General features: G+C 41.7%; 1 protein-coding gene across 5 annotated transcripts; it reads right to left on the reverse strand.

The window, feature by feature from the left end:
- Positions 1-4,337: 4,337 nt before the first annotated feature.
- Positions 4,338-27,933, reverse strand: LOC124113018 (E3 ubiquitin-protein ligase TRAF7-like). 5 transcript variants are annotated; one of them, XM_048398784.1, is made up of 15 exons: positions 27,706-27,933; positions 26,158-26,270; positions 24,681-24,824; positions 23,859-23,956; positions 22,253-22,374; positions 20,765-20,883; positions 17,084-17,186; positions 16,341-16,482; positions 14,318-14,422; positions 13,273-13,350; positions 12,948-13,034; positions 12,334-12,469; positions 6,611-6,759; positions 4,616-4,743; positions 4,338-4,550 (listed from the first exon to the last, which is right to left on the reverse strand). In XM_048398784.1, the coding sequence occupies exons 1-15, from the start codon at positions 27,906-27,908 to the stop codon at positions 4,511-4,513; spliced, it is 1,767 nt and encodes a 588-aa protein (XP_048254741.1). In that variant the 5' UTR covers positions 27,909-27,933; the 3' UTR covers positions 4,338-4,510. The 5 variants fall into 5 exon arrangements, with proteins under 5 accessions (XP_048254741.1, XP_048254739.1, XP_048254738.1 ...); XM_048398782.1 differs by having other exon boundaries at positions 4,338-4,501; positions 4,624-4,743; positions 12,325-12,469; XM_048398781.1 differs by having other exon boundaries at positions 12,325-12,469.
- Positions 27,934-27,942: the final 9 nt, after the last annotated feature.

Genomic DNA, 27,942 nt, shown 5'->3' on the forward strand with positions numbered 1-27,942 from the left:
TCTTGTCAGGTTTCAAGACCATCTGCTAACTGTCTGACATACAACTACCCAACATACCCATTCTTTGCCATGATCTTACAACCAACATCAGTTACGTGCACAATTCACCAAGATTTCATGAATACTCATACAATTTTGATTTCTAGATACAATTGGTGAAAATAAATCAAGGGGAAATAAAAGTTAATCTAAAAGACGGATGTGGCGTCAAGATTTTTTATTCCAATATGCAATAATCAATTCATTTCTGGAGCATCTTGACCCATATATGTACAGCAGCTTCTGCAAGGACCATATACACATAATGAAATAGAAGCAAGGCACATACACAATGACATAAAGGAATGTCATGAAGCAGATCTGAGCACAGATTCCACAAGACTTTTAGACAAGGAAAGACAAGGCTATATGGTTAGCAATCAAATGTCCCGCATCTTTTGTAACCAGCATTCCTCAGTCTACAGTTTCCAGTACTGTTGTTCAAAGTAACGTTAGTGTTATGATTGTCACAAGTCCTTGCTAAAAGTATTTGAGTTACGGTTGTGGAACTTCATGGAACAAAGTCCTCTGGGGTTCAAGTATATTACATCTACCAGCTTTTCAACATGCAAGCTTCAAAGATAGATTGGAAACCTGAAAATTTCATTTGAAACTGGAAAAGTTGGCATAATGATTTACAAGTTTCAAATGGGAGCAGAAAACCTCTAACAGTCTCTAAAGGTAAATTACCATGATACTATCACAAATTAAAAGGAAGTTTCTTTTTAAACACGGGAGATGGCATTGGTCTTTTCAGTATGTTGCATGTTCAAAATAAAGGTGAATATCATGGGACTCCCGATAAATATAAAAAACACAGCAGCATTAAGTATAGGAAGTTTGTGAAAAGAAAAGGTAAAACTTAGTAGGATTAGTTGTAAAGCAAACACCATGATCATACAATCAAGATCTACATGCACAATGGCTTGAAGACCAGACTACACTGTCACTAGAATTAACTATACTCGGTTTATCCAACTTTCTTTTCAAAGGTAACAGCCACACATAAGTCCAGGTTGGTTGGTTGGTTGGTTGTTTAACACCACACTCAGCAATATTCCAGCTATATGACGGCGGTCTGTAAATAATCGAGTCTGGACCAGACAATCCAGTGATTGATATACAAAATGATTCCATTTGAAAATTAGGTAGTCAGTACTTGAGATTTTCTTTCAAGTGTCTAAAGTAGTGGGTGCCGTTGTACCAAGCAGACCGTAGCGCTAAGGTGATCGTAACTCCCCTACCTTTACATAGACTTACGACAGTCGTAATGCTAAGGTTGTTTTGTACAACAGCACCCTGGACAATTTCAACTTTACAGTCACACCAATCAGAATTCTGGATACTAATCATGATTTGTTTGAAATTTGGTTCCCACTAATGAAAACAAATGGCAATGAGGATTAGAAATAAAAATGTTTGGACGGAATGCCATCTTGAATGATTGATTCTCAGTAATTATTGCAACATTCTTAGCTCGAACAGTCAATGCATAACATCTAAGTATTGGGTAAAACACTGTGCATCTATCCATCCATCCATCCATCCATCCATCCATGAAAATATTTATCCATCCATTTACTTACAACTATTTTTCCTGTTACAATACATACCAATATATGATATATGTACAAAAAGATCAGATCACAGGAATTGAATTTGTTGTTTGTTTGTTCTTTAGTGCCAGACACCAATATTCCAGCTATATGACAGCGGTCTGTAAATAATCAAGTCTGGACCAGACAATCCAGTGATTGACATGAGCATCGATCTAGGCAATTGGGATACGATGGCATGCATCAACCAAGTCAGCGACCACCCAATCCCGTTAGTTGCCTCTTACGACAAGCATACTCGCCTCTTACAGCAAACATGGGTTGCTGAAGACCTATTCTCTACCCGGATCTTCACGGGTACACAGGAAATCAATCTGGTATTCATGAGATGATCAGCAACAATAACAACCATGACATTGAAATATAAGTAGCAATATAAAACATAACAATGTTCAAAAACCATCTTGAACACACTGTGTTAACTGCACAAATGGAAACATTTTCAGACTGTAAATGTGGAATAAAAATCACACCTCCGTGAGTTGGGCTTAACACAAATTTGAACAGTAATTCAGTTACATGTATAACACTTGATGCAGGAGGAAAGGCCGAACTGATGCTTCATTCTGATTGGTTAGTTTGCATCAGTTGTGCCATTGTTGTCATGTTTGTGTCATAGCAACGTGGTTTCATATGAAGACATTGTATATGTTCATCCTTGACACAAATCATCTTTGACATCACTCCAACAACAGGCCATCTGGGCCGATGTCTCCACTTGACAACAAGGTCCACTTGCACAAAGCTATGTCAGCGCTAGGATGATCATGACTCCCATACTTTAACATATGCTTAAGGTAGCCATAGTGATAAGATCTCTTTGTGCAAGTGAGCCCAGGAACTCACTTTCTTCTGCATGTTTTTTTTAGTAAAAGTACTTGCAACTCGGAATTATGGATTATCTCACTTGAGTGAATTCATATTGGACGATCCTAGCAAATATTTGGGATTCATTTTGGCGAGATAATCTGTAATTCTTCAAAGAATGTGACTTAATCTTAATGTATTCAAGAACATACATCTCGTATAGCACCATATGTATTTGCCTGCAGGATCAGGGCCCTTTGTGGCCAAATGTTACTGAAGTTTCTGAAACATTGGTATAAAATGACCAGACCTGTTAAAAAACGCTTTTTCCATCTTACACTTGAAAATGTTTTACTTCTGGGATGACTAAGTACATAGGTACGGCAAAATTTAGTAAAACAGGTTAATTTGTTTCACACACTGACCCAAGATTAACTTTTGACCATATGTTGAAACTGTTTCTATCTACATCGAAGAAAATCATTTGGGTCAAAGACTTACCATGCTTACTCATGTTCAAACATTAGAAAACCATGTTTACTGAGAACCTCGAAACAATACATTGTACATCAATGTAGCATATCAGCCATCTGTCCGACACAAGCAAGTGTGGAAGTAAGCTAAGTCTACTTCTCATCCATCATGTTCAAACAAACACATCTACTCATTGTTTAAATTATACAGTTCCTGAGGGCCAACTGTCCTTTATAATACCTTGTCCATTGGGTTTCAGTGATGTCTCAAGTCTAAGTATGGCGCTAGGGATGTTACGATTCACTCATGTATTCAGCGAATCAAACCGTATCCCTTCATGAATTGAATTCTTTATTCGTGGTCACAAGAAACGAATATTTACGGGAAAAAATAAAGAGTGTTTTTTAATAAAACAACCAATTATATGCCTACATAGATTTCTTCAAAGACAACACTGTTATATATTTAATTTGACAGTAATGTGGTCACTGGTCATAGCAGATACTTGTACCTGGATAAATGCAGGATATTAACGTACAACATAATAATAATCAACACTGTCAACATGGTCAAACTATGTCAAATAATTATGTTTGTTATTGTTTCACTGACTATAATAAATAATACCTCAACTGATGACCTGTTACTGTATTTGTGAATAAATATTAGTATTTGTTACCCTACATTCGTGATACGTATCGTATTAACCTCGTTGTGTATTCGTTGCAGCCCTAGTCTGTACGTATATCAGCACATATCAACATAATCATTTCATCATGTTGTCTACAAACAAAATGGATCAATGGAATATACTCCCTTTTGTTTACGTACTGGTTTGGGATACAGACAGTCTGTCCAGTGCATCCCTCTATTGTCATAAATGTGTGGTCTGTACTCTCGGCTAGCCATGCCACAGTGGTCTCAATTGTTTCTTTGTTTGTTTGTTTAATGCCGCAGTAATCAATATTCCATCTTTATGACGGTGGTCTGTAAACAATCGAGTCTGGCCCAGACAATCCAGTGGTTGACGTCATGAGCATCGATCTATGCAATTGGGATACGATGACATGCATCAATCAAGTTGGGTTAATCTTTCATGAACTAGACCCAATACACAACTACACAACTACACAACTACTCTCAGACTGATCACAGTGAAGGGAAGACAATTAACATGAGCAGATGTCGGCCCAGTACACATGAATACATACATGGTGGAACAAGTTGCTGTGATGTCTGCACAATGAGTGAATGAGACTATCACATACTATCACATATCACACTCGGGGATAATTAGCATACTGTAATATTAAGTAGTGATGCTGGCACCAGCAGCAGACTTGTGGTCCTTTGACAAGGAGGGTCAGTTAGAACTGTCCATGTTACATCTGAAGACCTTTATTTCATGATCTTCTGATCCAGTTAGAACTGTCCATGTTATATCTGAAGACCTTTATTTGTCATGGTCTTCTGATCCAGTTAGAACTGTCCATGTTATATCTGAAGACCTTTATTTTTCATGGTCTTCTGATCCAGTTAGAACTGTCCATGTTATATCTGAAGACCTTTATTTTTCATGGTCTTCTGATCCAGTTAGAACTGTCCATGTTATATCTAAAGATCTTTATTTCATGATCTTCTGATCCAGCTAGAACTGTCCATGCTGTAGCTGGAAATATCTGAAGACCTTTATTTCATGATCTTCTGACCCAGACAGCAGGATGTTGCCGTACAGCGTCAATGAGTTCACACTGGCCTGGTGGCGGGATAGAGTCTGGATTGGCAGCATTTTCTCCAAACTCCACAACTGGAAATGTGAAAAGCAAAATCAGCATGATTAGCATAAAAAAACTCATAGTTCACATTTAGGAGTGATTGAATGTTGTTGTACGCTACATCCAGCAATGATCCATGCATACAGAAAAGTCTGTAAATAATTTATTCTGGCGCTGGCAAACCAGTGGATTATAGCTCAAAGAACAATCCACTACACTGAGATACAATGATACACAATCAGCCAGGTCACACATTCTAATCACACATCATTCAAGGGATACTCGAGACTACTCTGCAATCAGACTCCTCCATCAGTCAATCAAATTCCTCCATCAGTCAATCAGACTCGTCCCTTAGTTCATCAGACTCGTCCCTTAGTTCATCAGACTCCTCCCTCAGTCAATCAGACTCGTCCCTTAGTTCATCAGACTCCTCCCTCAGTCAATCAGACTCCTTCCTCAGTTATCAGACTCCTTCCTCAGTTATCAGACTCCTTCCTCAGTCAATCAGACTCCTCCCTCATTTCATCAGACTCCTCCCTCATTTCATCAGACTCCTCCCTCAGTTAATCAGATGCCTCCCTCAGTTAATCAGACTCCTCCCTCGGCCAATCAGACTCCTCCCTCAGTTCATCAGACTCCTCCCTCAGTTAATCAGATGCCTCCCTCAGTCAATCAGACTCCTCCCTTAGTCAATCAGCCTCCTCCCTCAGTCAATCAGACTCCCTTGCTCAATCCTGATGTCCAAATACCCCCTCTCTCAATCCATCACTCAATCACTGACTTCCTCCCTAACTAAATCACTTACTCCCTAACTAAATCACTGACTTCCTTCTAACTAAATCACTCCTCAGTTAACCAGACTCCTCCTTCAGTTAATCAGACTCCTCCCTCAGTCAATCAGACTCCTCCCTTAGTCAATCAGACTCCTCCCTCAGTTAACCAGACTCCTCCTTCAGTTAATCAGACTCCTCCCTCAGTTAATCAGACTCCTCCCTCAGTCAATCAGACTCCTCCCTCAGTCAATCAGACTCCTCCTTCAGTCAATCAGACTCCCTTGCTCAATCTTGATGTCCAAATACCCCCTCTCTCAATCCATCACTTCCTCCCTAACTAAATCACTTACTCCCTACCTAAATCACTGACTTCCTTCTAACTAAATCACTCCTCAGTTAACCAGACTCCTCCTTCAGTTAATCAGACTCCACCCTTAGTCAATCAGACTCCTCCCTCAGTTAATCAGACTCCTCCCTCAGTCAATCAGACTCCTCCCTCAGTCAATCAGACTCCTCCCTTAGTCAATCAGACTCCTCCCTCAGTCAATCAGACTCCCTTGCTCAATCTTGATGTCCAAATACCCCCTCTCTCAATCCATCACTCAATCACTGACTTCCTTCTAACTAAATCACTTACTCCCTAACTAAATCACTGACTTCCTTCTAACTAAATTTCTAACTCCCTGACTAAATCACTTACGTCCTCACTCAATTAGTGACTCACTAGTTAAATCACTGACTTCCTCACTCAATCACTGACTTCCTTCTAACTAAATCACTAACTCCCTGACTAAATCACTTACGTCCTCACTCAATTAGTGACTCACTAGTTAAATCACTGACTCCCTCACTCAATCACTGACTTCCTTCTAACTAAATCACTAACTCCCTGACTAAATCACTTACGTCCTCACTCAATTAGTGACTCACTAGTTAAATCACTGACTTCCTCACTCAATCACTGACTTCCTTCCAACTAAATCACTAACTCCCTGACTAAATCACTTACGTCCTCACTCAATTAGTGACTCACTAGTTAAATCACTGACTCCCTGACTAAATCACTTACGTCCATCAGCTACTCACAAACTCACACCGGAGGATAAAACACTGTCGGTGTTACCTGCACATTACTGTCATGTGACCCAGAAAACAGGAAGCGACCTGATGGCGGCACAGCTAGTGATGTCACAGTTCCAATATGGCCGCATAAGTTGGTCACATGTTTATGAGTGGTAGCATCAAATAACTGAATATTCTGGTTGTATGTTCCTGTGAAAACATGAAGTAAAATGTCAGAAACAAACTGAAGAGTAACCTAATATTTATCATTAAATAATGAGGAATACAAGAGATTGTATCAGCGTGTGTTTACCCAAAATGTCCTTCAGTAACATCCTTTGCAGGAGCATCCATTGTTACAACAAATAGATTGGAATAATATCACCAGTAGATCAACAATGCTTCTCAAGAACCTCAGTAAGTCAGTCATAGTGAGCTTTAAAATATATAATGACTTCAAGTACAGGACCTCAAAATGGCCAAACAAACAATGGTGAGATTGGTCCTAGGGGCTGTAGCATATTTTGCTTGAGAAGCCATCCTGTTGATCACTATGAGTTAATAGAGGCATACCACATGTACCCCTTGACAAGCCATCTAGTGGATCACTATGTGTTACTGTACACAATCACATTCTCCCCTTGACAAGCCATCTAGTGGATCACTATGTGTTACTGTACACAATCACATTCTCCCCTTGACAAGCCATCTAGTGGATCACTATGTGTTACTGTACACAATCACATTCTCCCCTTGACAAGCCATCCAGTGGATCACTATGTGTTACTGTACACAATCACATTCTCCCCTTGACAAGCCATCCAGTGGATCACTATGTGTTACTGTACACAATCACATTCTCCCCTTGACAAGCCATCTAGTGGATCACTATGTGTTACTGTACACAAACACATTCTCCCCTTGACAAGCCATCCAGTGGATCACTATGTGTTACTGTACACAATCACATTCTCCCCTTGACAAGCCATCTAGTGGATCACTATGTGTTACTGTACACAAACACATTCTCCCCTTGACAAGCCATCCAGTGGATCACTATGTGTTACTGTACACAATCACATTCTCCCCTTGACAAGCCATCCAGTGGATCACTATGTGTTACTGTACACAATCACATTCTCCCCTTGACAAGCCATCCAGTGGATCACTATGTGTTACTGTACACAATCACATTCTCCCCTTGACAAGCCATCCAGTGGATCCACATCACATTCTCCCCTTGACAAGCCATCTAGTGGATCACTATGTGTTACTGTACACAATCACATTCTCCCCTTGACAAGCCATCTAGTGGATCACTATGTGTTACTGTACACAATCACATTCTCCCCTTGACCTGCCATCCAGTGGATCACTATGTGTAACTGTACACAATAACATTCTCCCCTTGACAAGCCATCCAGTGGATCACTATGTGTTACTGTACACAATCACATTCTCCCCTTGACCTGCCATCCAGTGGATCACTATGTGTAACTGTACACAATAACATTCTCCCCTTGACAAGCCATCCAGTGGATCACTATGTGTAACTGTACACAATCACATTCTCCCCTTGACAAGCCATCTAGTGGATCACTATGTGTTACTGTACACAAACACATTCTCCCCTTGACAAGCCATCCAGTGGATCACTATGTGTTACTGTACACAATCACATTCTCCCCTTGACAAGCCATCTAGTGGATCACTATGTGTTACTGTACACACTCACATTCTCCCCTTGACAAGCCATCCAGTGGATCACTATGTGTTACTGTACACACTCACATTCTCCCCTTGACAAGCCATCTAGTGGATCACTATGTGTTACTGTACACAATCACATTCTCCCCTTGACAAGCCATCCAGTGGATCACTATGTGTTACTGTACACAATCACATTCTCCCCTTGACAAGCCATCTAGTGGATCACTATGTGTTACTGTACACAATCACATTCTCCCCTTGACAAGCCATCCAGTGGATCACTATGTGTTACTGTACACAATCACATTCTCCCCTTGACAAGCCATCTAGTGGATCACTATGTGTTACTGTACACACTCACATTCTCCCCTTGACAAGCCATCCAGTGGATCACTATGTGTTACTGTACACACTCACATTCTCCCCTTGACAAGCCATCTAGTGGATCACTATGTGTTACTGTACACAATCACATTCTCCCCTTGACAAGCCATCTAGTGGATCACTATGTGTTACTGTACACAATCACATTCTCCCCTTGACAAGCCATCCAGTGGATCACTATGTGTTACTGTACACAATCACATTCTCCCCTTGACAAGCCATCCAGTGGATCACTATGTGTTACTGTACACAATCACATTCTCCCCTTGACAAGCCATCCAGTGGATCACTATGTGTTACTGTACACAATCACATTCTCCCCTTGACAAGCCATCCAGTGGATCACTATGTGTTACTGTACACAATCACATTCTCCCCTTGACAAGCCATCTAGTGGATCACTATGTGTTACTGTACACACTCACATTCTCCCCTTGACAAGCCATCCAGTGGATCACTATGTGTTACTGTACACACTCACATTCTCCCCTTGACAAGCCATCTAGTGGATCACTATGTGTTACTGTACACAATCACATTCTCCCCTTGACAAGCCATCCAGTGGATCACTATGTGTAACTGTACACAATCACATTCTCCCCTTGACAAGCCATCCAGTGGATCACTATGTGTTACTGTACACAATCACATTCTCCCCTTGACAAGCCATCCAGTGGATCACTATGTGTTACTGTACACAATCACATTCTCCCCTTGACAAGCCATCCAGTGGATCACTATGTGTTACTGTACACACTCACATTCTCCCCTTGACAAGCCATCCAGTGGATCACTATGTGTTACTGTACACAATCACATTCTCCCCTTGACAAGCCATCCAGTGGATCACTATGTGTTACTGTACACAATCACATTCTCCCCTTGACAAGCCATCCAGTGGATCACTATGTGTTACTGTACACAATCACATTCTCCCCTTGACAAGCCATCTAGTGGATCACTATGTGTTACTGTACACAATCACATTCTCCCCTTGACAAGCCATCCAGTGGATCACTATGTGTTACTGTACACAATCACATTCTCCCCTTGACAAGCCATCCAGTGGATCGCTATGTGTTACTGTACACAATCACATTCTCCCCTTGACAAGCCATCTAGTGGATCACTATGTGTTACTGTACACAATCACATTCTCCCCTTGACAAGCCATCTAGTTGTCCCTAAAGAGGGTACTACAGATACGAACCCCAGGTACCTTTCTGTACACAGATCGGCCGACACAGAGGTACTGTAGCTGGGCAATGTATGCTTGGCTACAATCTGACTCATCCGTTCCACACATACACAGAACTGGTTGGAAGGACTACCGGTATGTAAGTGGGCCAAGAAACCTGTTCCGTATCTTTAGTACCTATATGACATCTAAACAATCTTTCTGCTCCCATTGACAAAGGATGCAAACACCTACCCACTGTCCAGAAACCTCTTAACTACACCACATGTTCAAAATAAGGCTTAATAAATACACCATATCAGTGAGTGAGTGAGTATGGTTTAATGCCCCTTTTAGCAATATTCGGGCAATATCACAGCGGGGACACCAGAAATGGGCTTCACACAATGTACCCATGTCAGGAATCAAACCCGGGTCTTCGGCGTGACAAGCGAACGCTTTAACCACTTGGCTACCCGACCGCCCCTACACCATGTCATGATAAGCAAAAGCAAGGAGTGTTTTCCATATAGTACCAGGCCTGTGTGGGTTATGTTTTAAAGACCAAAAACCAAGGCATTAAAAAGGGAAGTCGGACAATACCCAGTATACCCTAAACCATCGTTCTTTGTTAGAACACAGGGACGCAGTGTACGAGGACCATTAGAAATCTGCCACAGAATATTTTCAGTTCCTTGCCTGTATATACAATGTTATACATATCCTGGATGAAATATCCTTAAAAAACCTTTCATAAAACTCATAATCCACACTTTTCAATTTATGTTTTTTGAAATATTTACATACTAACTTGGAGAAAGTGTCCAGTTGTAAACATAATTGATGACAGTGCTCAACCACACTTGATAGGGAGCACTGACTAATTATTCTGAATTATCAGAATTATCAGAGTAACAGTTCTTTATGAACCACAGTCCAGAAAAAATTTCTGAAGTGCTCAACAGGGGAAAGAATTGTTTTCTTTATTATGTGACCTGTGACCTCATGTTCACCAATTTGGATGAATTTGACCTGTGTTTTCAGATAACATGAATTAACTTAAAATGTGTATTGTTAAAGAAAATACTTTATCATCCTGAAACTAGTATTTAACTAGTTATGATATGGTAATATGACCTTTGACCTACTTACTATCGGGTAGCTAGTGTATGCAAGTGGTAACTTGACTGCATTCTAAAAGTGTTTGTCCATAAACCATACTTGATTACAGTAAACTACGGTTATAACCAACTCAAAGGGACCACTAATTTTAGTTCGAAATAAAGGTAGTTCGTTATAAGCATATATACAGCATATATACAACAAATGGCCGGGACTAAAAAATAAGTTCGTTATAAGCGTGTTTGTTATAAACATAGTTTACTGTAATTAAATTTTCATTGTGTTTATTGTAATTCCTGCATTCTAATTTTCAGAATTGGTCACATGTTATTGCATTATTTCCCAGTGAATTTAACAAATGAAGCCATGCCCTGAAGCAGACTACTTTCATCACTACGGAATGTCAGGGAATCCCGATTGCAGTCGAAGGAATTCCCTTTCTGCTCACCTGTATCATCATGAAAGTATTTTACAATATCAAACATTTCAACAAGAAAACACAAATCAAATAATTTTCTTCCACAACACCTTGGTAAAAGTGACCAAAATGCACAATCACTTTTTTCTCATAGCAAAAAAGTTGCACATACAACACTTGGCACAATATAGCTTCTGTCAAAAGCTACGAGGATTCTCCCAGTTTGTACATCGGTTTTTAATTCATACTTCAAAACAATACACAGCCAATCCTTAAATAAAGTCAGTCAGTACTGGAGTTAACAAGATTACCACATTTACAGACCCCTACACAAATACGTGATGCACCTCCAACAATTCATGCCCCTTTATTATATTAGAGAGTGAGTTTCTAACAGCTTGGAATATTTCAGTAATATCACAGTGTGATATTAATGTGGGAGGAAATCCCAAAGTGATATAGATCCCATACGTTTACCTCTTTAACGCAACCCACAAGCATGGGTATGGTGAAGAATATTAATCAGGGGAAATTTGGAATTTAAATCCATCACAAAATGCTGCCACAAATAAGGGACACTACTCTGCACCACAAAATAACTAGTGGTAGTAGTATTTGTCTGCAAGAAGTATTTCTTTGTAAATACCATATTATTTCCATCCTTGAAAGGACTCATACTTGTAACAATTCATAAATCTATGTCTGTCTTAATCATGTCTTCAAACTGGTACAGGTCAACCTACAGAGGGTACCTGGGTAGGATCCGGCAATAGGGGTAGGGGACCCAGGTAGTACATTTGGACTCGTCCCAGCCCTAGATGTAACCACTACAAACTAAATCAGTTCAGCCATTACTGAGGAGGAGATCAGGGTACTTTTTTTCATTGAAGGTGAGTAGCAAAGTTTTATTAATTACAGCATGCAGTGCTGGCTCCACTAAACAGACAAATAAGCCATGCCATACCTGCATTACCTGCGATGATGTAAGTCTGTGTGACAGCCAGGGAGTGGACTGATCCGAACTCGTGCTCGATGGTGCCCAGTGCTGCAAAGGAGTCTGTGCAGTCCCAGACATTGATGGCATTGTGAGACCCACTGTACAGCTTGTCCTGAAATGTCGAACATCCTACCATGCTTACTGTATTACAGTGGTCTAGTGGATAGATGTCTGCCTGGACCAGAGGTCCCAATATGGTCATGCTACATAGGTCACAATACAAGAGATATCACGATTCGTCTATTTACATAAAAAAACATGGAAATTTCTTGACCATAAATATGATAAATATTTCAGAGCAGATTCAAAAGGAAAAGCTAGCTGTAGACACATGTTCGTAATGGCTATTTTTAGTAGTGAACTTGAAACACTAAGTACAACACATTTTTAAATATTTGACAGACAAAAACGCTGGGGTCATTAAACAAGTAGTAAGTAAGAATATCATCTTGTATCGATACAGCAAAAAACAATTGGGTATCATATCATCTCATGAAAACTTGTGATGCACCAGTGCACCGATGTGTTGTTTATCCCTAAGTGTTAGTGTCGAACAATGACTTATGACTATTCATTAACAGAAAGCTCACCTTCTTATAGCTGAAGGCCAGAGCTCGGACCCAGTGGTGGAGGCCAGACAAGACTTGTTTCAAGGCTAGAGTCTTCAGTTCCCAAACCTATCATTGATAAGAAAAATATATCACCAGTCAGTCTTTCCAAACAAAAATTGCATTTTCTAGAACATTTTCTAACCGACATAACATGCTGATGGTACTAATTATGTTGAATGTGTGGTTGACTTAGTTAACAAATTTGACAAACACAGGGCAATTTCCAACGTAAAATTACAAAACATTTTGTTGTATAATTTTACAGGAACACAACATGTATATTAAGGTTGTAAGGTAACACTACCTTGATAAGAGAGAATGACGACGTAAACAGGTATTCTTTGGTAGTAGTCATTGCACAGATGATGTTGTCATGGGCATTCTGTAAATACAAACACAGAAAGAAAGGTATTTCTTCTGGTAAACTTATTTACAAAAAGAACAAAATTGTCCAAAATCAAAATTCTTCAAAAATCTTAAAATTGCAGTGATCATATGCTATTTTACAGCATAATTAGTTTCATCACAGTGGCCTGTAACTAATCAAGTCTGGGCCAGGCAATTCAGTGATTGATATCATGAGTAACTACCAACTATGACTTGCGATGACATACTCACTACAACTAATGATGACACTCAATCAGCCAGGTCATATCGTAACATCCTGTCTGCATATAAGATTGGTCTCATGGCAAGCACAATCTCATCAAAATCCAATCTTAGTGCTCGCTCAAGCTATATTATGGATCTGAGGGCATCCCATTACAGGTCACATCAGAATGACCTTTCTCTAACTTTGACCGAAAATGAAATGACTAAAAAGAAGTCGAGATTGGCGAATCAGAAATCAGTTTTCTTGAGCGACACGGCACTAGTTTCAAACTGGCGGCTTCCATTGAAAAGTATGTTGACAAAACTATATATTTAAAATTTGAAAATTGAACAAAAGAACATGCTGGACTGTCTAACAGATGGCTGAGATTGTATGGCAAACCGTCCCACGGTACAAGTTTCTCCCGTTTAAATGTTTATTCCTTTGAAGCCAGAGGTAGATGATGATTTGGACAGATTCAGTCATACAGTCCGTAACACTGTCATTCGGAATACCCCGTCTTAACCTTTTCGATGTTGCATGATTAGAAAACACATTACGACTGTCACTTTCCTGATCTGGTAAGCGATGCTGTGATTGATCAGATGAAAGATCATTCTGACTGACCCGTAATGGAATGTCTTCAGATCTTTGTTTAGCGGTAGCAAGAACTAAGATCTGATTTTAATGAGATTGATGACAAGCAAGGGGTACCGAGGGTCTGACCCGAGATCCCATCCTGGGCTGCTGGACCTACCTCCAGTGTCTTCACGCTGCCTCCACTCTCAGTGTCCCAGACACAGATAGTGTGGTCGTCTCCAGCCGTATACAAACACCCATCACTGACTGACGAACAGTAGACCTGAAGGACAGTAAGTGGATAACTAACCTGAAATAGCAGACCTTGGGGAAAACTAGATTGTGCTCTTTTCACCTCGTAAAGCATCCATAGGACATTTCAAGCATTACTACCATACGTCAGGTTTTCCCTGTTGTAAGGAACGATCTCATAGTCGAGGGGCTCAAGCCTTGAACAGCATACACAGGACAGTTAGTGCTTTATTAGCCTTGAACAGCATACATAGGACAGTTAGTGCTTTATTAGCCTTGAACAGCATACATAGGACAGTTCGTGCTTTATGAGCCTTGAACAGCATACATAGGACAGATAGTGCTTTATTAGCCTTGAACAGCATACATAGGACAGTTAGTGCTTTATTAGCCTTGAACAGCATACATAGGACAGTTCGTGCTTTATGAGCCTTGAACAGCATACATAGGACAGATAGTGCTTTATTAGCCTTGAACAGCATACACAGGACAGTTAGTGCTTTATTAGCCTTGAACAGCATACATAGGACAGTTAGTGCTTTATGAGCCTTGAACAGCATACACAGGACAGTTAGTGCTTTATTAGCCTTGAACAGCATACATAGGACAGTTAGTGCTTTATTAGCCTTGAACAGCATACATAGGACAGTTAGTGCTTTATGAGCCTTGAACAGCATACATAGGACAGATAGTGCTTTATGAGCCTTGAACAGCATACATAGGACAGTTAGTGCTTTATTAGCCTTGAACAGCATACATAGGACAGTTAGGGCTTTATTAGCCTTGAACAGCATACATAGGACAGTTAGTGCTTTATGAGCCTTGAACAGCATACATAGGACAGATAGTGCTTTATGAGCCTTGAACAGCATACATAGGACAGTTAGTGCTTTATTAGCCTTGAACAGCATACATAGGACAGATAGTGCTTTATTAGCCTTGAACAGCATACACAGGACAGTTAGTGCTTTATTAGCCTTGAACAGCATACATAGGACAGTTAGTGCTTTATGAGCCTTGAACAGCATACACAGGACAGTTAGTGCTTTATTAGCCTTGAACAGCATACATAGGACAGTTAGGGCTTTATTAGCCTTGAACAGCATACATAGGACAGTTAGTGCTTTATGAGCCTTGAACAGCATACATAGGACAGATAGTGCTTTATGAGCCTTGAACAGCATACATAGGACAGTTAGTGCTTTATTAGCCTTGAACAGCATACTTGGGACAGTTAGTGCTTTATTAGCACTTGAACAGCATACATAGGACAGTTAGTGCTTTATTAGCCTTGAACAGCATACATAGGACAGATAGTGCTTTATGAACCTTGAACAGCATACATAGGACAGTTAGTGCTTTATTAGCCTTTAACAGCATACATAGGACAGATAGTGCTTTATTAGCCTTGAACAGCATACATAGGACAGTTAATTCTTTATGAGCCTTGAACAGCATACATAAGACAGTAAGTGCTTTATTAGCCTTGAACAGCATACATAAGACAGTAAGTGCTTTATTAGCCTTGAACAGCATACATAGGACAGTTAGTGCTTTATTAGCCTTGAACAGCATACATAGGACAGTTAGTGCTTTATTAGCCTTGAACAGCATACATAGGACAGTTAGTGCTTTATTAGCCTTGAACAGCATACATAGGACAGATAGTGCTTTATTAGCCTTGAACAGCATACATAAGACAGCAAGTGCTTTATTAGCCTTGAACAGCATACATAGGACAGTTAGTGCTTTAATAGCCTTGAACAGTATACATAGGACAGTTAGTGCTTTATTAGCCTTGAACAGCATACACAGGACAGTTAGTGCTTTATTAGCCTTGAATATACATAGGACAATTTGTGAATTATCGTCTTTCAAGCAGAGTAACAGTTTTCTACAAGAGACCAAGATGAGGCCTTGAACACATCTCCCCCGATTCCTCAACTTACAGTTGCTGTGTGTCCACTGAGTGTCTGTATACAGCCTCTAGCCAGCTGCTCCAGGTCCCACACCTTAATCTGACCGTCTGCTCCCGAACTGTACAGCCGACCTTTGTAGGCCGTCAGACACCACACCACATCCTGATGGCCCCTGTAGCCAGTTAGCCAAAATGTCAAATATATTCAACATCGCAATACAATATCAAATTTGATCAGGCACATCACAGACAAGTTTTAAGCAGCAGTCATCACTATTTCAGTTTCCGTATGGAGATCTGTATATCATCATGTATGAACTTGCAAACACACATGGTTGATATCATGAGCTGGGTACAATGGCATAAATCAGCAACACAGTGAAAATGATTTTGCTAATGACAATAAAGGTATATAATTTTGATAAGACATAGATTTCAAATAATTTCCAAATTTCATGAAAATCATGAGGACATTTTCAGTGACAATCAGTTAGTGAACAAATTGATTTGAAACCCTGTGGAACCAGACAAAACTCATTTTAATCAACTCAATTGCAAGAATGTGTTTTAGAAGTCTTATTCTTCCTCTGTATCCCAACTGGGTTGATGGTCACAAAAGGCCTGCCAGTATCGTTACGCAGCAGTCATGAGATTGCAGTCTTGGGATACTGATGATCTCCACTACATAACCCAAGTTCTCCAACATAATCTCATGACAGTAGTTGGAGTGGAGGCTGGGCAGTGTTGCTGAATGTTGGATTGAAGGTAACACACCTGAGTGTTCCTATGCACTTGAACTGGAACGGCATCTCCCACCTCTCATACTTGACAACACCATTAGGGCTACCGGGGGACGACGTCCTGCGTCTTTGTACACCTGGAATACCAGCATGTGTCATGGAAGTGAAGCATATACAAACATAAACTTACTAGACCTGCTACATCTTTCCGAATTTCTATATTGCTTGTTCTGCATGGAAATAAAACATGAGTCATGTCCCTTTGCATTGGCCAGTATGAGTAATGTCCCTTTGTGCAGGCCAGTATGAGTTATGTCCCTTTGTGCAGGCCAGTATGAGTTATGTCCCTCTGTGCAGGCCAGTATGAGTAATGTGCAGGCCAGCATGAGTTATGTCCCTTTGCATTGGCCAGTATGAGTAATGTGCAGGCCAGCATGAGTAATGTCCCTTAGTGCAGGCCAGCATGAGTAATGTCCCTTAGTGCAGGCCAGTATGAGTAATGTCCCTTTGTGCAGGCCAGCATGAGTTATGTCCCTTAGTGCAGGCCAGTATGAGTAATGTCCCTCTGTGCAGGCCAGCATGAGTAATGTCCCTTAGTGCAGGCCAGCATGAGTTATGTTCCTTAGTGCAGGCCAGTATGAGTAATGTCCCTTAGTGCAGGCCAGCATGAGTAATGTCCCTTTGTGCAGGCCAGCATGAGTAATGTGCAGGCCAGTATGAGTAATGTCCCTTAGTGCAGGCCAGCATGAGTAATGTCCCTTAGTGCAGGCCAGTATGAGTAATGTCCCCAAGTGCAGGCCAGTATGAGTAATGTCCCTTAGTGCAGGCCAGCATGAGTAATGTCCCTTAGTGCAGGCCAGCATGAGTAATGTCCCTTAGTGCAGGCCAGCATGAGTAATGTCCCTTAGTGCAGGCCAGCATGAGTAATGTCCCTCTGTGCAGGCCAGCATGAGTAATGTCCCTTAGTGCAGGCCAGCATGAGTAATGTCCCCAAGTGCAGGCCAGTATGAGTAATGTCCCTTTGTGCAGGCCAGTATGAGTAATGTCCCCAAGTGCAGGCCAGTATGAGTAATGTCCCTTTGTGCAGGCCAGTATGAGTAATGTCCCCAAGTGCAGGCCAGTATGAGTAATGTCCCTTAGTGCAGGCCAGTATGAGTAATGTCCCCAAGTGCAGGCCAGTATGAGTAATGTCCCTTTGTGCAGGCCAGTATGAGTAATGTCCCTTTGTGCAGGCCAGTATGAGTAATGTCCCTTTGTGCAGGCCAGTATGAGTAATGTCCCTTTGTGCAGGCCAGTATGAGTAATGTCCCCAAGTGCAGGCCAGCATGAGTAATGTCCCTTAGTGCAGGCCAGTATGAGTAATGTCCCCAAGTGCAGGCCAGTATGAGTAATGTCCCTTTGTGCAGGCCAGTATGAGTAATGTCCCCAAGTGCAGGCCAGTATGAGTAATGTCCCTTAGTGCAGGCCAGTATGAGTAATGTCCCCAAGTGCAGGCCAGTATGAGTAATGTCCCTTAGTGCAGGCCAGTATGAGTAATGTCCCTTAGTGCAGGCCAGTATGAGTAATGTCACTTTGTGCAGGCCAGCATGAGTAATGTCCCTCTGTGCAGGCCAGCATGAGTAATGTCCCTTAGTGCAGGCCAGTATGAGTAATGTCCCTCTGTGCAGGCCAGCATGAGTAATGTCCCTCTGTGCAGGCCAGTATGAGTAATGTCCCTTAGTGCAGGCCAGTATGAGTAATGTCCCCAAGTGCAGGCCAGTATGAGTAATGTCCCTTAGTGCAGGCCAGTATGAGTAATGTCCCCAAGTGCAGGCCAGTATGAGTAATGTCCCTTTGTGCAGGCCAGTATGAGTAATGTCCCCAAGTGCAGGCCAGTATGAGTAATGTCCCTTAGTGCAGGCCAGTATGAGTAATGTCCCCAAGTGCAGGCCAGTATGAGTAATGTCCCTTTGTGCAGGCCAGCATGAGTAATGTCCCTTAGTGCAGGCCAGTATGAGTAATGTCCCTTAGTGCAGGCCAGTATGAGTAATGTCCCCAAGTGCAGGCCAGTATGAGTAATGTCCCCAAGTGCAGGCCAGTATGAGTAATGTCCCCAAGTGCAGGCCAGTATGAGTAATGTCCCCAAGTGCAGGCCAGCATGAGTAATGTCCCTTAGTGCAGGCCAGTATGAGTAATGTCCCTTAGTGCAGGCCAGCATGAGTAATGTCCCCAAGTGCAGGCCAGTATGAGTAATGTCCCCAAGTGCAGGCCAGCATGAGTAATGTCCCTTAGTGCAGGCCAGTATGAGTAATGTCCCTTAGTGCAGGCCAGCATGAGTAATGTCCCCAAGTGCAGGCCAGTACGAGTAATGTCACTTTGTGCAGGCCAGCATGAGTAATGTCCCTTAGTGCAGGCCAGTACGAGTAATGTCACTTTGTGCAGGCCAGCATGAGTAATGTCCCTTAGTGCAGGCCAGCATGAGTAATGTCCCTTAGTGCAGGCCAGTATGAGTAATGTCACTTTGTGCAGGCCAGCATGAGTAATGTCCCTTAGTGCAGGCCAGTATGAGTAATGTCCCTTTGTGCAGGCCAGCATGAGTAATGTCCCTTAGTGCAGGCCAGCATAAGTAATGTACACCTAGAATACAAGCATGTGTCATGGAAGTGAAGCAGATACAAACATAAACTTACTAGACCTGCTACATCTTTCCGAATTTCTATATTGCTTGTTCTGCATGGAAATAAAACATGAGTCATGTCCCTTTGCATTGGCCAGTATGAGTAATGTCCCTTTGTGCAGGCCAGTATGAGTTATGTCCCTTTGTGCAGGCCAGTATGAGTTATGTCCCTCTGTGCAGGCCAGTATGAGTAATGTGCAGGCCAGCATGAGTTATGTCCCTTTGTGCAGACCAGCATGAGTAATGTCCCTTTGTGCAGGCCAGTATGAGTTATATCCCTTAGTGCAGGCCAGTATGAGTAATGTCCCTTTGTGCAGGCCAGCATGAGTAATGTCCCTTAGTGCAGGCCAGTATGAGTAATGTCCCTTAGTGCAGACCAGCATGAGTAATGTTCCTTAGTGAAGGCCAGAATGACAAGGGGATCCTAGGGATCTGGAGGTTAAATATTAAACTTTCTAATTTTTAACATTAGTGATCCCATTATTTTCATTCTAAACTAAAAAGGTTTTCACTGTTTATCGAAAGACAAAATACTTACCACCACCTGAATATTCAAAATGGGCTGGTCTTGTGGGAACCTGACATCATACATTCCATTAGATCCCTATTGTTATGATATATACCTTGGACCCATTTGCTACTACAGCTTTGCTTAGGAAGTGACATCACCATCGATATCTGTCCTATCACGAACCTCAACAGATTTTCTCTTGCTCTTGAGAATAATTTGATTGGACAGCTTTTTCTAACATCAAGTATTGACATCATACTCAATACAACACTGTTGTGGCAACTGGGTATTTATCCTTACAAAATGGAGATGTGATACACTGGATAATCCAGAATGGCCTGACAGCAAGATATCTCTTCTCTCAGTTGACAGACTGCTAACTACTGACCATGGCAAAAGAGCAGGTAACTTGCGTCTGAGAGAATAATTTCAGAATCTCATACAACCCACTCACACAGAATATATTCTTCATCCCTTCATCCACCACCACGAAACTCCTGCCCAAGGTTTTTGCCACCAGTGTCTGCATGAGTTGAAAAATGACTAACCTGTAGTGGACTCCGCCAGCGATAACTGTGAGCCATACGAGACAGGCCTCCGAGTGTTGAGCATGGACTCCACGGTCGCATGAAGGTCATTGTACTTCTGTTGAAGAGTCTGGATACAACTGCAACACAAACTGATAATCAACAAGCAGTCTCCACCTCACCATGCTGCAGCTGATCATCAACTAGCAGTCTCTACCTCACCATTCTGCAGCTGATCATCAACACGCAATCTCTACCTCACCATGCTGCAGCTGATCATCAACAAGCAGTCTCCACCTCACCATGCTGCAGCTGATCATCAAGCAGTCTCCACCTCACCATGCTGCAGCTGATCATCAACTAGCAGTCTCTACCTCACCATTCTGCAGCTGATCATCAACACGCAATCTCTACCTCACCATGCTGCAGCTGATCATCAACAAGCAGTCTCTACCTCACCATTCTGCAGCTGATCATCAAGCAGTCACCACCTCACCATGCTGCAGCTGATCATCAACAAGCAGTCACCACCTCACCATGCTGCAGCTGATCATCAACATGCAGTCTCTACCTCACCATGCTGCAGCTGATCATCAACAAGCAGTCACCACCTCACCATGCTGCAGCTGATCATCAACAAGCAGCCTCTACCTCACCATGCTGCAGCTGATCATCAACAAGCAGTCTCTACCTCACCATGCTGCAGCTGATCATCAACTAGCAGTCACCACCTCACCATGCTGCAACTGATCATCAACAAGCAGTCTCCACCTCACCATGCTGCAACTGATCATCAACAAGCAGTCTCTACCTCACCATGCTGCAGCTGATCATCAACTAGCAGTCACCACCTCACCATATTGCAGCTGATCATCAACAAGCAGCCTCTACCTCACCATGCTGCAGCTGATCATCAACATGCAGTCTCTACCTCACCATGCTGCAGCTGATCATCAACAAGCCGTCTCCACCTCACCATGCTGCAGCTGATCATCAACTAGCAGTCTCTACCTCACCTTGCTGCAGGTGATCATCAACTAGCAGTCACCACCTCACCATGCTGCAGCTGATCATCAACACGCAATCTCTACCTCACCATGCTGCAGCTGATCATCAACTAGCAGTCTCTTCCTCACCATGCTGCAGCTGATCATGCAAGTTGCCTCTTATGATAAGCAACAAGTTTTCAAGGCCTTATTTTTAACAGAACACCACATGCTATTGGAGTGTGGGAGACTATGAGACCTGCTTGTTATTTCAATGTCAAACATAATCTACATTTTACTCCTGATTTACTTTGTTTCTTATGAGTACTGCTCACAGTAGCCCACAATGACTCATTTTTGTTTGTGAAATTCTCAACACTGTGGATGGACAACAAGCAACACCCAACCATGTCACTTAGATTTTTGGTGTTAACAGGTTGAAATGCAAACAAGAGAAATTTTGTGGAACTAGTATTCATGACAGTCTCCAAGCTACTAGGATCTTCCCTCATCTTCTCCTTACCTGTTGCATGTGCTGAGCTGGGAGGCCATGTCATCTCGCACCGACTCAAGGTCAACAACACGCTTCGTTAAAGTGGACACCTGCTGTTCTAGCTTCTGATTGGTTTGTTGTAGATTCACCATCTAGAGCATGATAATACTACATATAGAGCATGACAATGTTATGACATAGAGCATGACAATAACATGGCATCTAGAGCACAACAATAGGACATCTAGAGCATGACGATGTTATGACAGGAACATGACAATGTTAAGACATCTAGAGCATGACAATGACATGACATCAAGAGCATGACAATACTACATCTTGAGCATGACAATGTTATGACATAGAGCATTACAATTTTAAGACATCTAGAGCATGACAATGACATGAAATCTAGAGCATGAAAATGACATGACATCAAGAGCACAACAACAGGACATCTAGAGCAGGACAATGGCATTACACCAACAGCACAACAAAAGGACATCTAGAGCATGATAATGATATGACATCTAGAGCAGGACAATGATATGACATCTAGAGCAGGACAATGTTATGACATCTACAGTAGAGGACGTAACGTGTACGCGAGACGGCTCTCCCATCTCGCGTACAAGTGACCACCTGAGAGGGGTCACTCGTATGCGTGACGGCCTGTCAGTGAACCATGGATTTCTGCATGTTGCACAAAAATGTCTCTACAAGCGTTATTTGTGATCTAGAGCAGGACAATGTTATGACATCTAGAGCAGGACAATGTTATGACATCTAGAGCACAATAATGTCATGACATCTAGAGCAGGACAATGTTATGACATAAGACATGGTAATGTTATGACATCTAGAGCATGACAATGTCATGATATCTAGAGCATGATAATGATATTACATAGAGCATGACAATGATATGACATAGAGCATGACAATGTTATGTCATCTAGAGCATGACAATGTTATGACATCAAGAGCATAATAATGTCATGACATCTAGAGCACGATAATGTCATGACACCTAGAGCATGGAAATATCATGACATCTAGAGCATGACAATGTCATGACATCTATGACATCTAGATTATCTGGTGATTGCCTTGGTGATGGTGGAGGACAAATTATCCATAAATCTGTAGTGCAAGTAGGTAGGTTCTTTATATTACTTATAATATTTTGAGAAAATGTAGAAAATTCGGGGTTTGCTGATCTGAAGTAGAGACATCACCCCATCACCTTGGTCTATTGTGATAAAGGCATCACATCTTGGACTAGGGGCGGTCGGGTAGCCTAGTGGTTAAAGCGTTCGCTTGTCACGCCGAAGACCCGGGTTCGATTCCCGACATGGGTACAATGTGTGAAGCCCATTTCTGGTGTCCCCCGCCGTGATATTGCTGGAATATTGCTAAAAGCGGCGTAAAACCATACTCACTCACTCACTCATCTTGGACTAGTGGTTCAAGAACATAACCATGACAACTAGAGTTGGGACAAAACAAGTAGCCTGTCTACAAGTTCACTACTCTCGACGACTTTAATGACAAGGAGACTAATATCTGTGTTGAACCCTGCACCTCGGTCATAACAAAGTGAAGACACAACAGAGGGCAAGGAGAGGTCACCTACCTTCTGGATGACCTCTGGTCCAACAGACTTGGAGTCCTGGTACCCACATGACCGGATATGCTCCTCCACACTGACCAGTGTCCCAGTAAACTCACATCCTACAACACCAGAACAGGAGGCATAGAGTCCCATGAATTGGAAACAAAGGTTATTAGTGTTAGTCTCAATCTGGTAGGTTCAAATACTTTCTCGATTGGGACCCGAATCCCAGAAATCTTCTGAACTTTTCACTTTGTACGGGTAAGATGAGAATTATCTTTTTATATTATAATTTTTTGTATCAGTATTATTTTTTTCTTCCAAAAAAACCCTGAAAACTTTGGCTGTCAAGTATTCAGGGTTAGAAATTGCCACTAATCATGCAGTCCTTGCAAAACTGCACAATAGTTAAGGTATCATATAAGGAATTGCCATTTTTAAGGGTTTTGATATATGATATCATAATAAGAACGAGTGGACTAAAAATCTTAGTTTAAACCATTTAGTATGGCTACATGAAACATATCTCTAAACTTTTCAGTTGATTAATATTTGACAGAATTCCAATTGGTCTTCAGGTGGCACCTATATAAGTATTAAACATCTGTAAACATCTAAAGTACATACATGGCTAATGTAGTGAGAGTAATATCACTGGCATCTACTGCTGAGCAAACTGGACAAAACTGGAGTGACCACCAAGTCCAAGGGACACTGAGCAACTGCATTCCATTTCCACTGGACAGGGGACTATGGTGGAATTCATGCAAAGTTCCCACCCCCTGTTATCGGCTGCACAAATAATGCAGACCCCCCAGGTTCAGTTGTGGGGTTGTGACCAACCTGCAGGCTTGTGTATACATGGAGTAAAGGTGCACTGTTGAAGATGGCGCTGGAGCTCACTGCGACGGAACGTCCCACATTCTTCAGCGTTTGGACAGCGGACTATGGCAAACAGGCAATCTGTTTCATGTTCCTGACGCTTTCCTGGAATTGAGACGGGGAGGGATCGGTTTTAGCATTACAGAATCAATACCAGTTTACACATCAAGGTGTACCACGTTTCTTCAACAAGGAATATTTTTAAATAAAAAGAGACATACAAGGCTCTGTTTCTGGTTTCTGGAATATTTTCAGAATTAGGTTTAACTTGTTTAAAGATTATTATAACAAGATTGTGGTGAACAAGAAATTGCAGACGTGAGTGAGCGAGTGAGTATGGTTTTACGCCGCTTTTAGCAATATTCCAGCAATATCACGGCGGGGGACACCGGAAATGGGCTTCACACATTGTACCCATGTCGGACCCAATCGAACCCGGGTCTTCGGCGTGACGAGCGAACGCTTTAACCACTAGGCTACCCGACCGCCCCTTTGCAGACGTGAAAACATGTAGTTCTGATGTAACAAAACCATAAACACATCCTGGACCCCCCCCCACCCCATCCTAAAAGTAAAAAAATTGATGCGTAAGAGAGACAGAAAAATTGTATGCATGCTTTGGAATGAAAACTATTTCATAATTTGGTACCACTTAAAAATAATTTCCATAGGTAATCATGTAAAAACTACAATACACAGTCAAATGCTTCACAATCTTCTATTGCTTGCTTTTGAACATTTGTTTCAGCTGGGAAAATGCATGTCTATGTTCAATGTCATTGAAATCAGATCTCAGTTCTCGCTGCCGCTAAACAAAGATCTGAGGACATCCCATTACGGGTCACATCAAACCGAGCTTTCGTGAACTCTAACCGACCAATGGAATGACCAATCAGAAGGCAGCTTTCTCATGCTTTACGGCACTAATTTCAAACTGGCCACTACGCTTCGAAACATATTTTGACAACTTCTCGCTTAAAAATTTGAGACCTCAACAAAAGAACATTCTCGAATGGCTAATAGATGGTCTAGATTGTATAGATTCAGTCATTGACCCGTAACTATCGTTCGGAATACCCCGTTTTAAAGTTTTCGAGGCTGCATGATCAGAAATCATATTCCGACATGTCACTTTCATGATCTGTAAGCGAAGCTCTGTTTGGTCGGATGAAAGGTAGTTCTGACATGACCCCTAATGGGATGTCCTCAGATCGGTAGCGGTGTTTAGCGGTAGCGAGCTAAGATCTGATTTTAATGAGATTGGTCTATGTTTAACTGACAGCCTGAACATCATCACTTTTGGTAGAGTACTGTATTCAATATTTGAATATTCTCTGGGACCCCCATTTTGTAGCTTGGGACCTCCATTTATAAGGCTTTGAGTTCCTTGGACCCCCCTTGAACTCCCTAGGAAGTATACTGACTTATCTATACACACCAAACTGAATCTTCTCTGTGCATCCACTAGGATCTTCTTGCCAGGCATCCCCATCTTTGATCAGTCCGTAGCGGCAGAAGATCAGCAGGTCATCAATCTGGCCTACCACAAGTCTGACAAAAATAGACCAAAAAATGTTCTGCATATGGGTAATGATACTTTTGTTTTATTTGTTTGTTGTTTAACACCGCACTCAGCAATGGTCCAGACAATCCAGTACTGACATCATGACATCAACCTGTCAGCGAGCCTGACCACCAAATCCCCTTTGTCGCCTCTTAGTACAACAAGAATGGGTTGCTGAAGGCAAATGCTAACCCAGATCTTCACGGGTGAGAAGTGTTGTTGGTTATAACAGAGGCACATCTATTGTCATATGTTATGGTGACATTTATATACATTTACTACCTATAAAATCACATACCTAATTGTTCACGAATGGCTAAATTACTTTTTTTAATACCTTTTGGATTGATGGGCTCCAAGGTGGTCCTGGTTTTGAAATCGTGTTCAACCTTAGGTTATCTAGTAATAAGGACTCCATGAATAGGGCCAGTGGACAGCAAGGTAGTTGTTAGAAACAACACTATATTGACCAGCAGCCCAAGGGAATCTCGTGCTTAAGAAAACTGGCTATTAACTTGTTAATGATGGGTATGAGAATTCACTGACAAAAAATGAAAAATACTCAACTCGAATGATACGTAATTTTGCACACATTACATCCTTGTGTATCATGTAGAGCTGGGACAGGTTTACTCGGGTACCCGGGTCAGGTGGATCTTGAGTAGGACCCAGGTACCCACAGGACTAGTCATGTGATATATTGTGACCAAAACTCACTATAGCTCAGTGGTTACACTACAAGTTGCTAATGTTCGCATTTCTTTCTGACGATGCACACATTCCTTTTGACTTGCATATGTTTGAGTGAAGCTAAAGCTTCAGTCAGCTTCAGTGTAAGCATGATCTGATTGTTGGATACATGTATCTAAACAGTTCTTGCCAGGGCTGTGGTAAAACAATCCCCAATCAGACATTTTGTTCCCACATCTTGAGACCTACAGCTGGTACCCCGGTAGGGTTGGATAATAGCGGGTAGTAAATTTGGACTCATCCCAACCCTTGTATCATAAGTACATCATTCATTATAAAATTGCAAACAGATTCATGCAGATATGACAACATAAAATTAAAATCCCTTGTCACTGTCAGATAGATATTGCTGACATACCACTGACGTAAATCATGATATTAACTTACTACTATCTGAGGGTAATTTTGAAAGTCCTAGAAGATGTGATAGTAATGGTCGAATCGTACTAGGCTTACATGCTAGGAAATCCATCCTTGGGTGCATCTTGTCAATCCTAGTATGCATGTCATACTATTATTTAGTAGTTAACAAGATTACTTTCTCTGACCCAGGCCCACTTGCACCCTCAAATAGTTACGGCTCTACCACAGGAAGCGTATATTTTTACAAAGAGCAATATCGAGTTCCTGTGGGCTCTACGTGGGCCTTCAATTGTATGACGTTTATTCTACCTGTTGATGACCAGCTGACTGGTGTCACAGTGCGCGTTGTCTACCGGGCAGTGGGTTGTGGAAAAGGCACATTTCCTGCAGAACGTGTGCCCACATCGAATGTTGATAACGGGGTCCCTGTACAGCGTCTTACAAATAGGACAGTGTAAATGGCTGCTGACTTCGTCTGCGATCTTGGTTGGGACACTCACATCGTCTTCCATTGCTCATCCTTACGTTACTTCCGTGTTTCACTGA

Source organism: Haliotis rufescens, unplaced genomic scaffold (genome assembly GCF_023055435.1).
Source record: "Haliotis rufescens isolate VD_foot unplaced genomic scaffold, xgHalRufe1.0.p SCAF_19, whole genome shotgun sequence".
Classification (NCBI taxonomy): domain Eukaryota; kingdom Metazoa; phylum Mollusca; class Gastropoda; order Lepetellida; family Haliotidae; genus Haliotis; species Haliotis rufescens.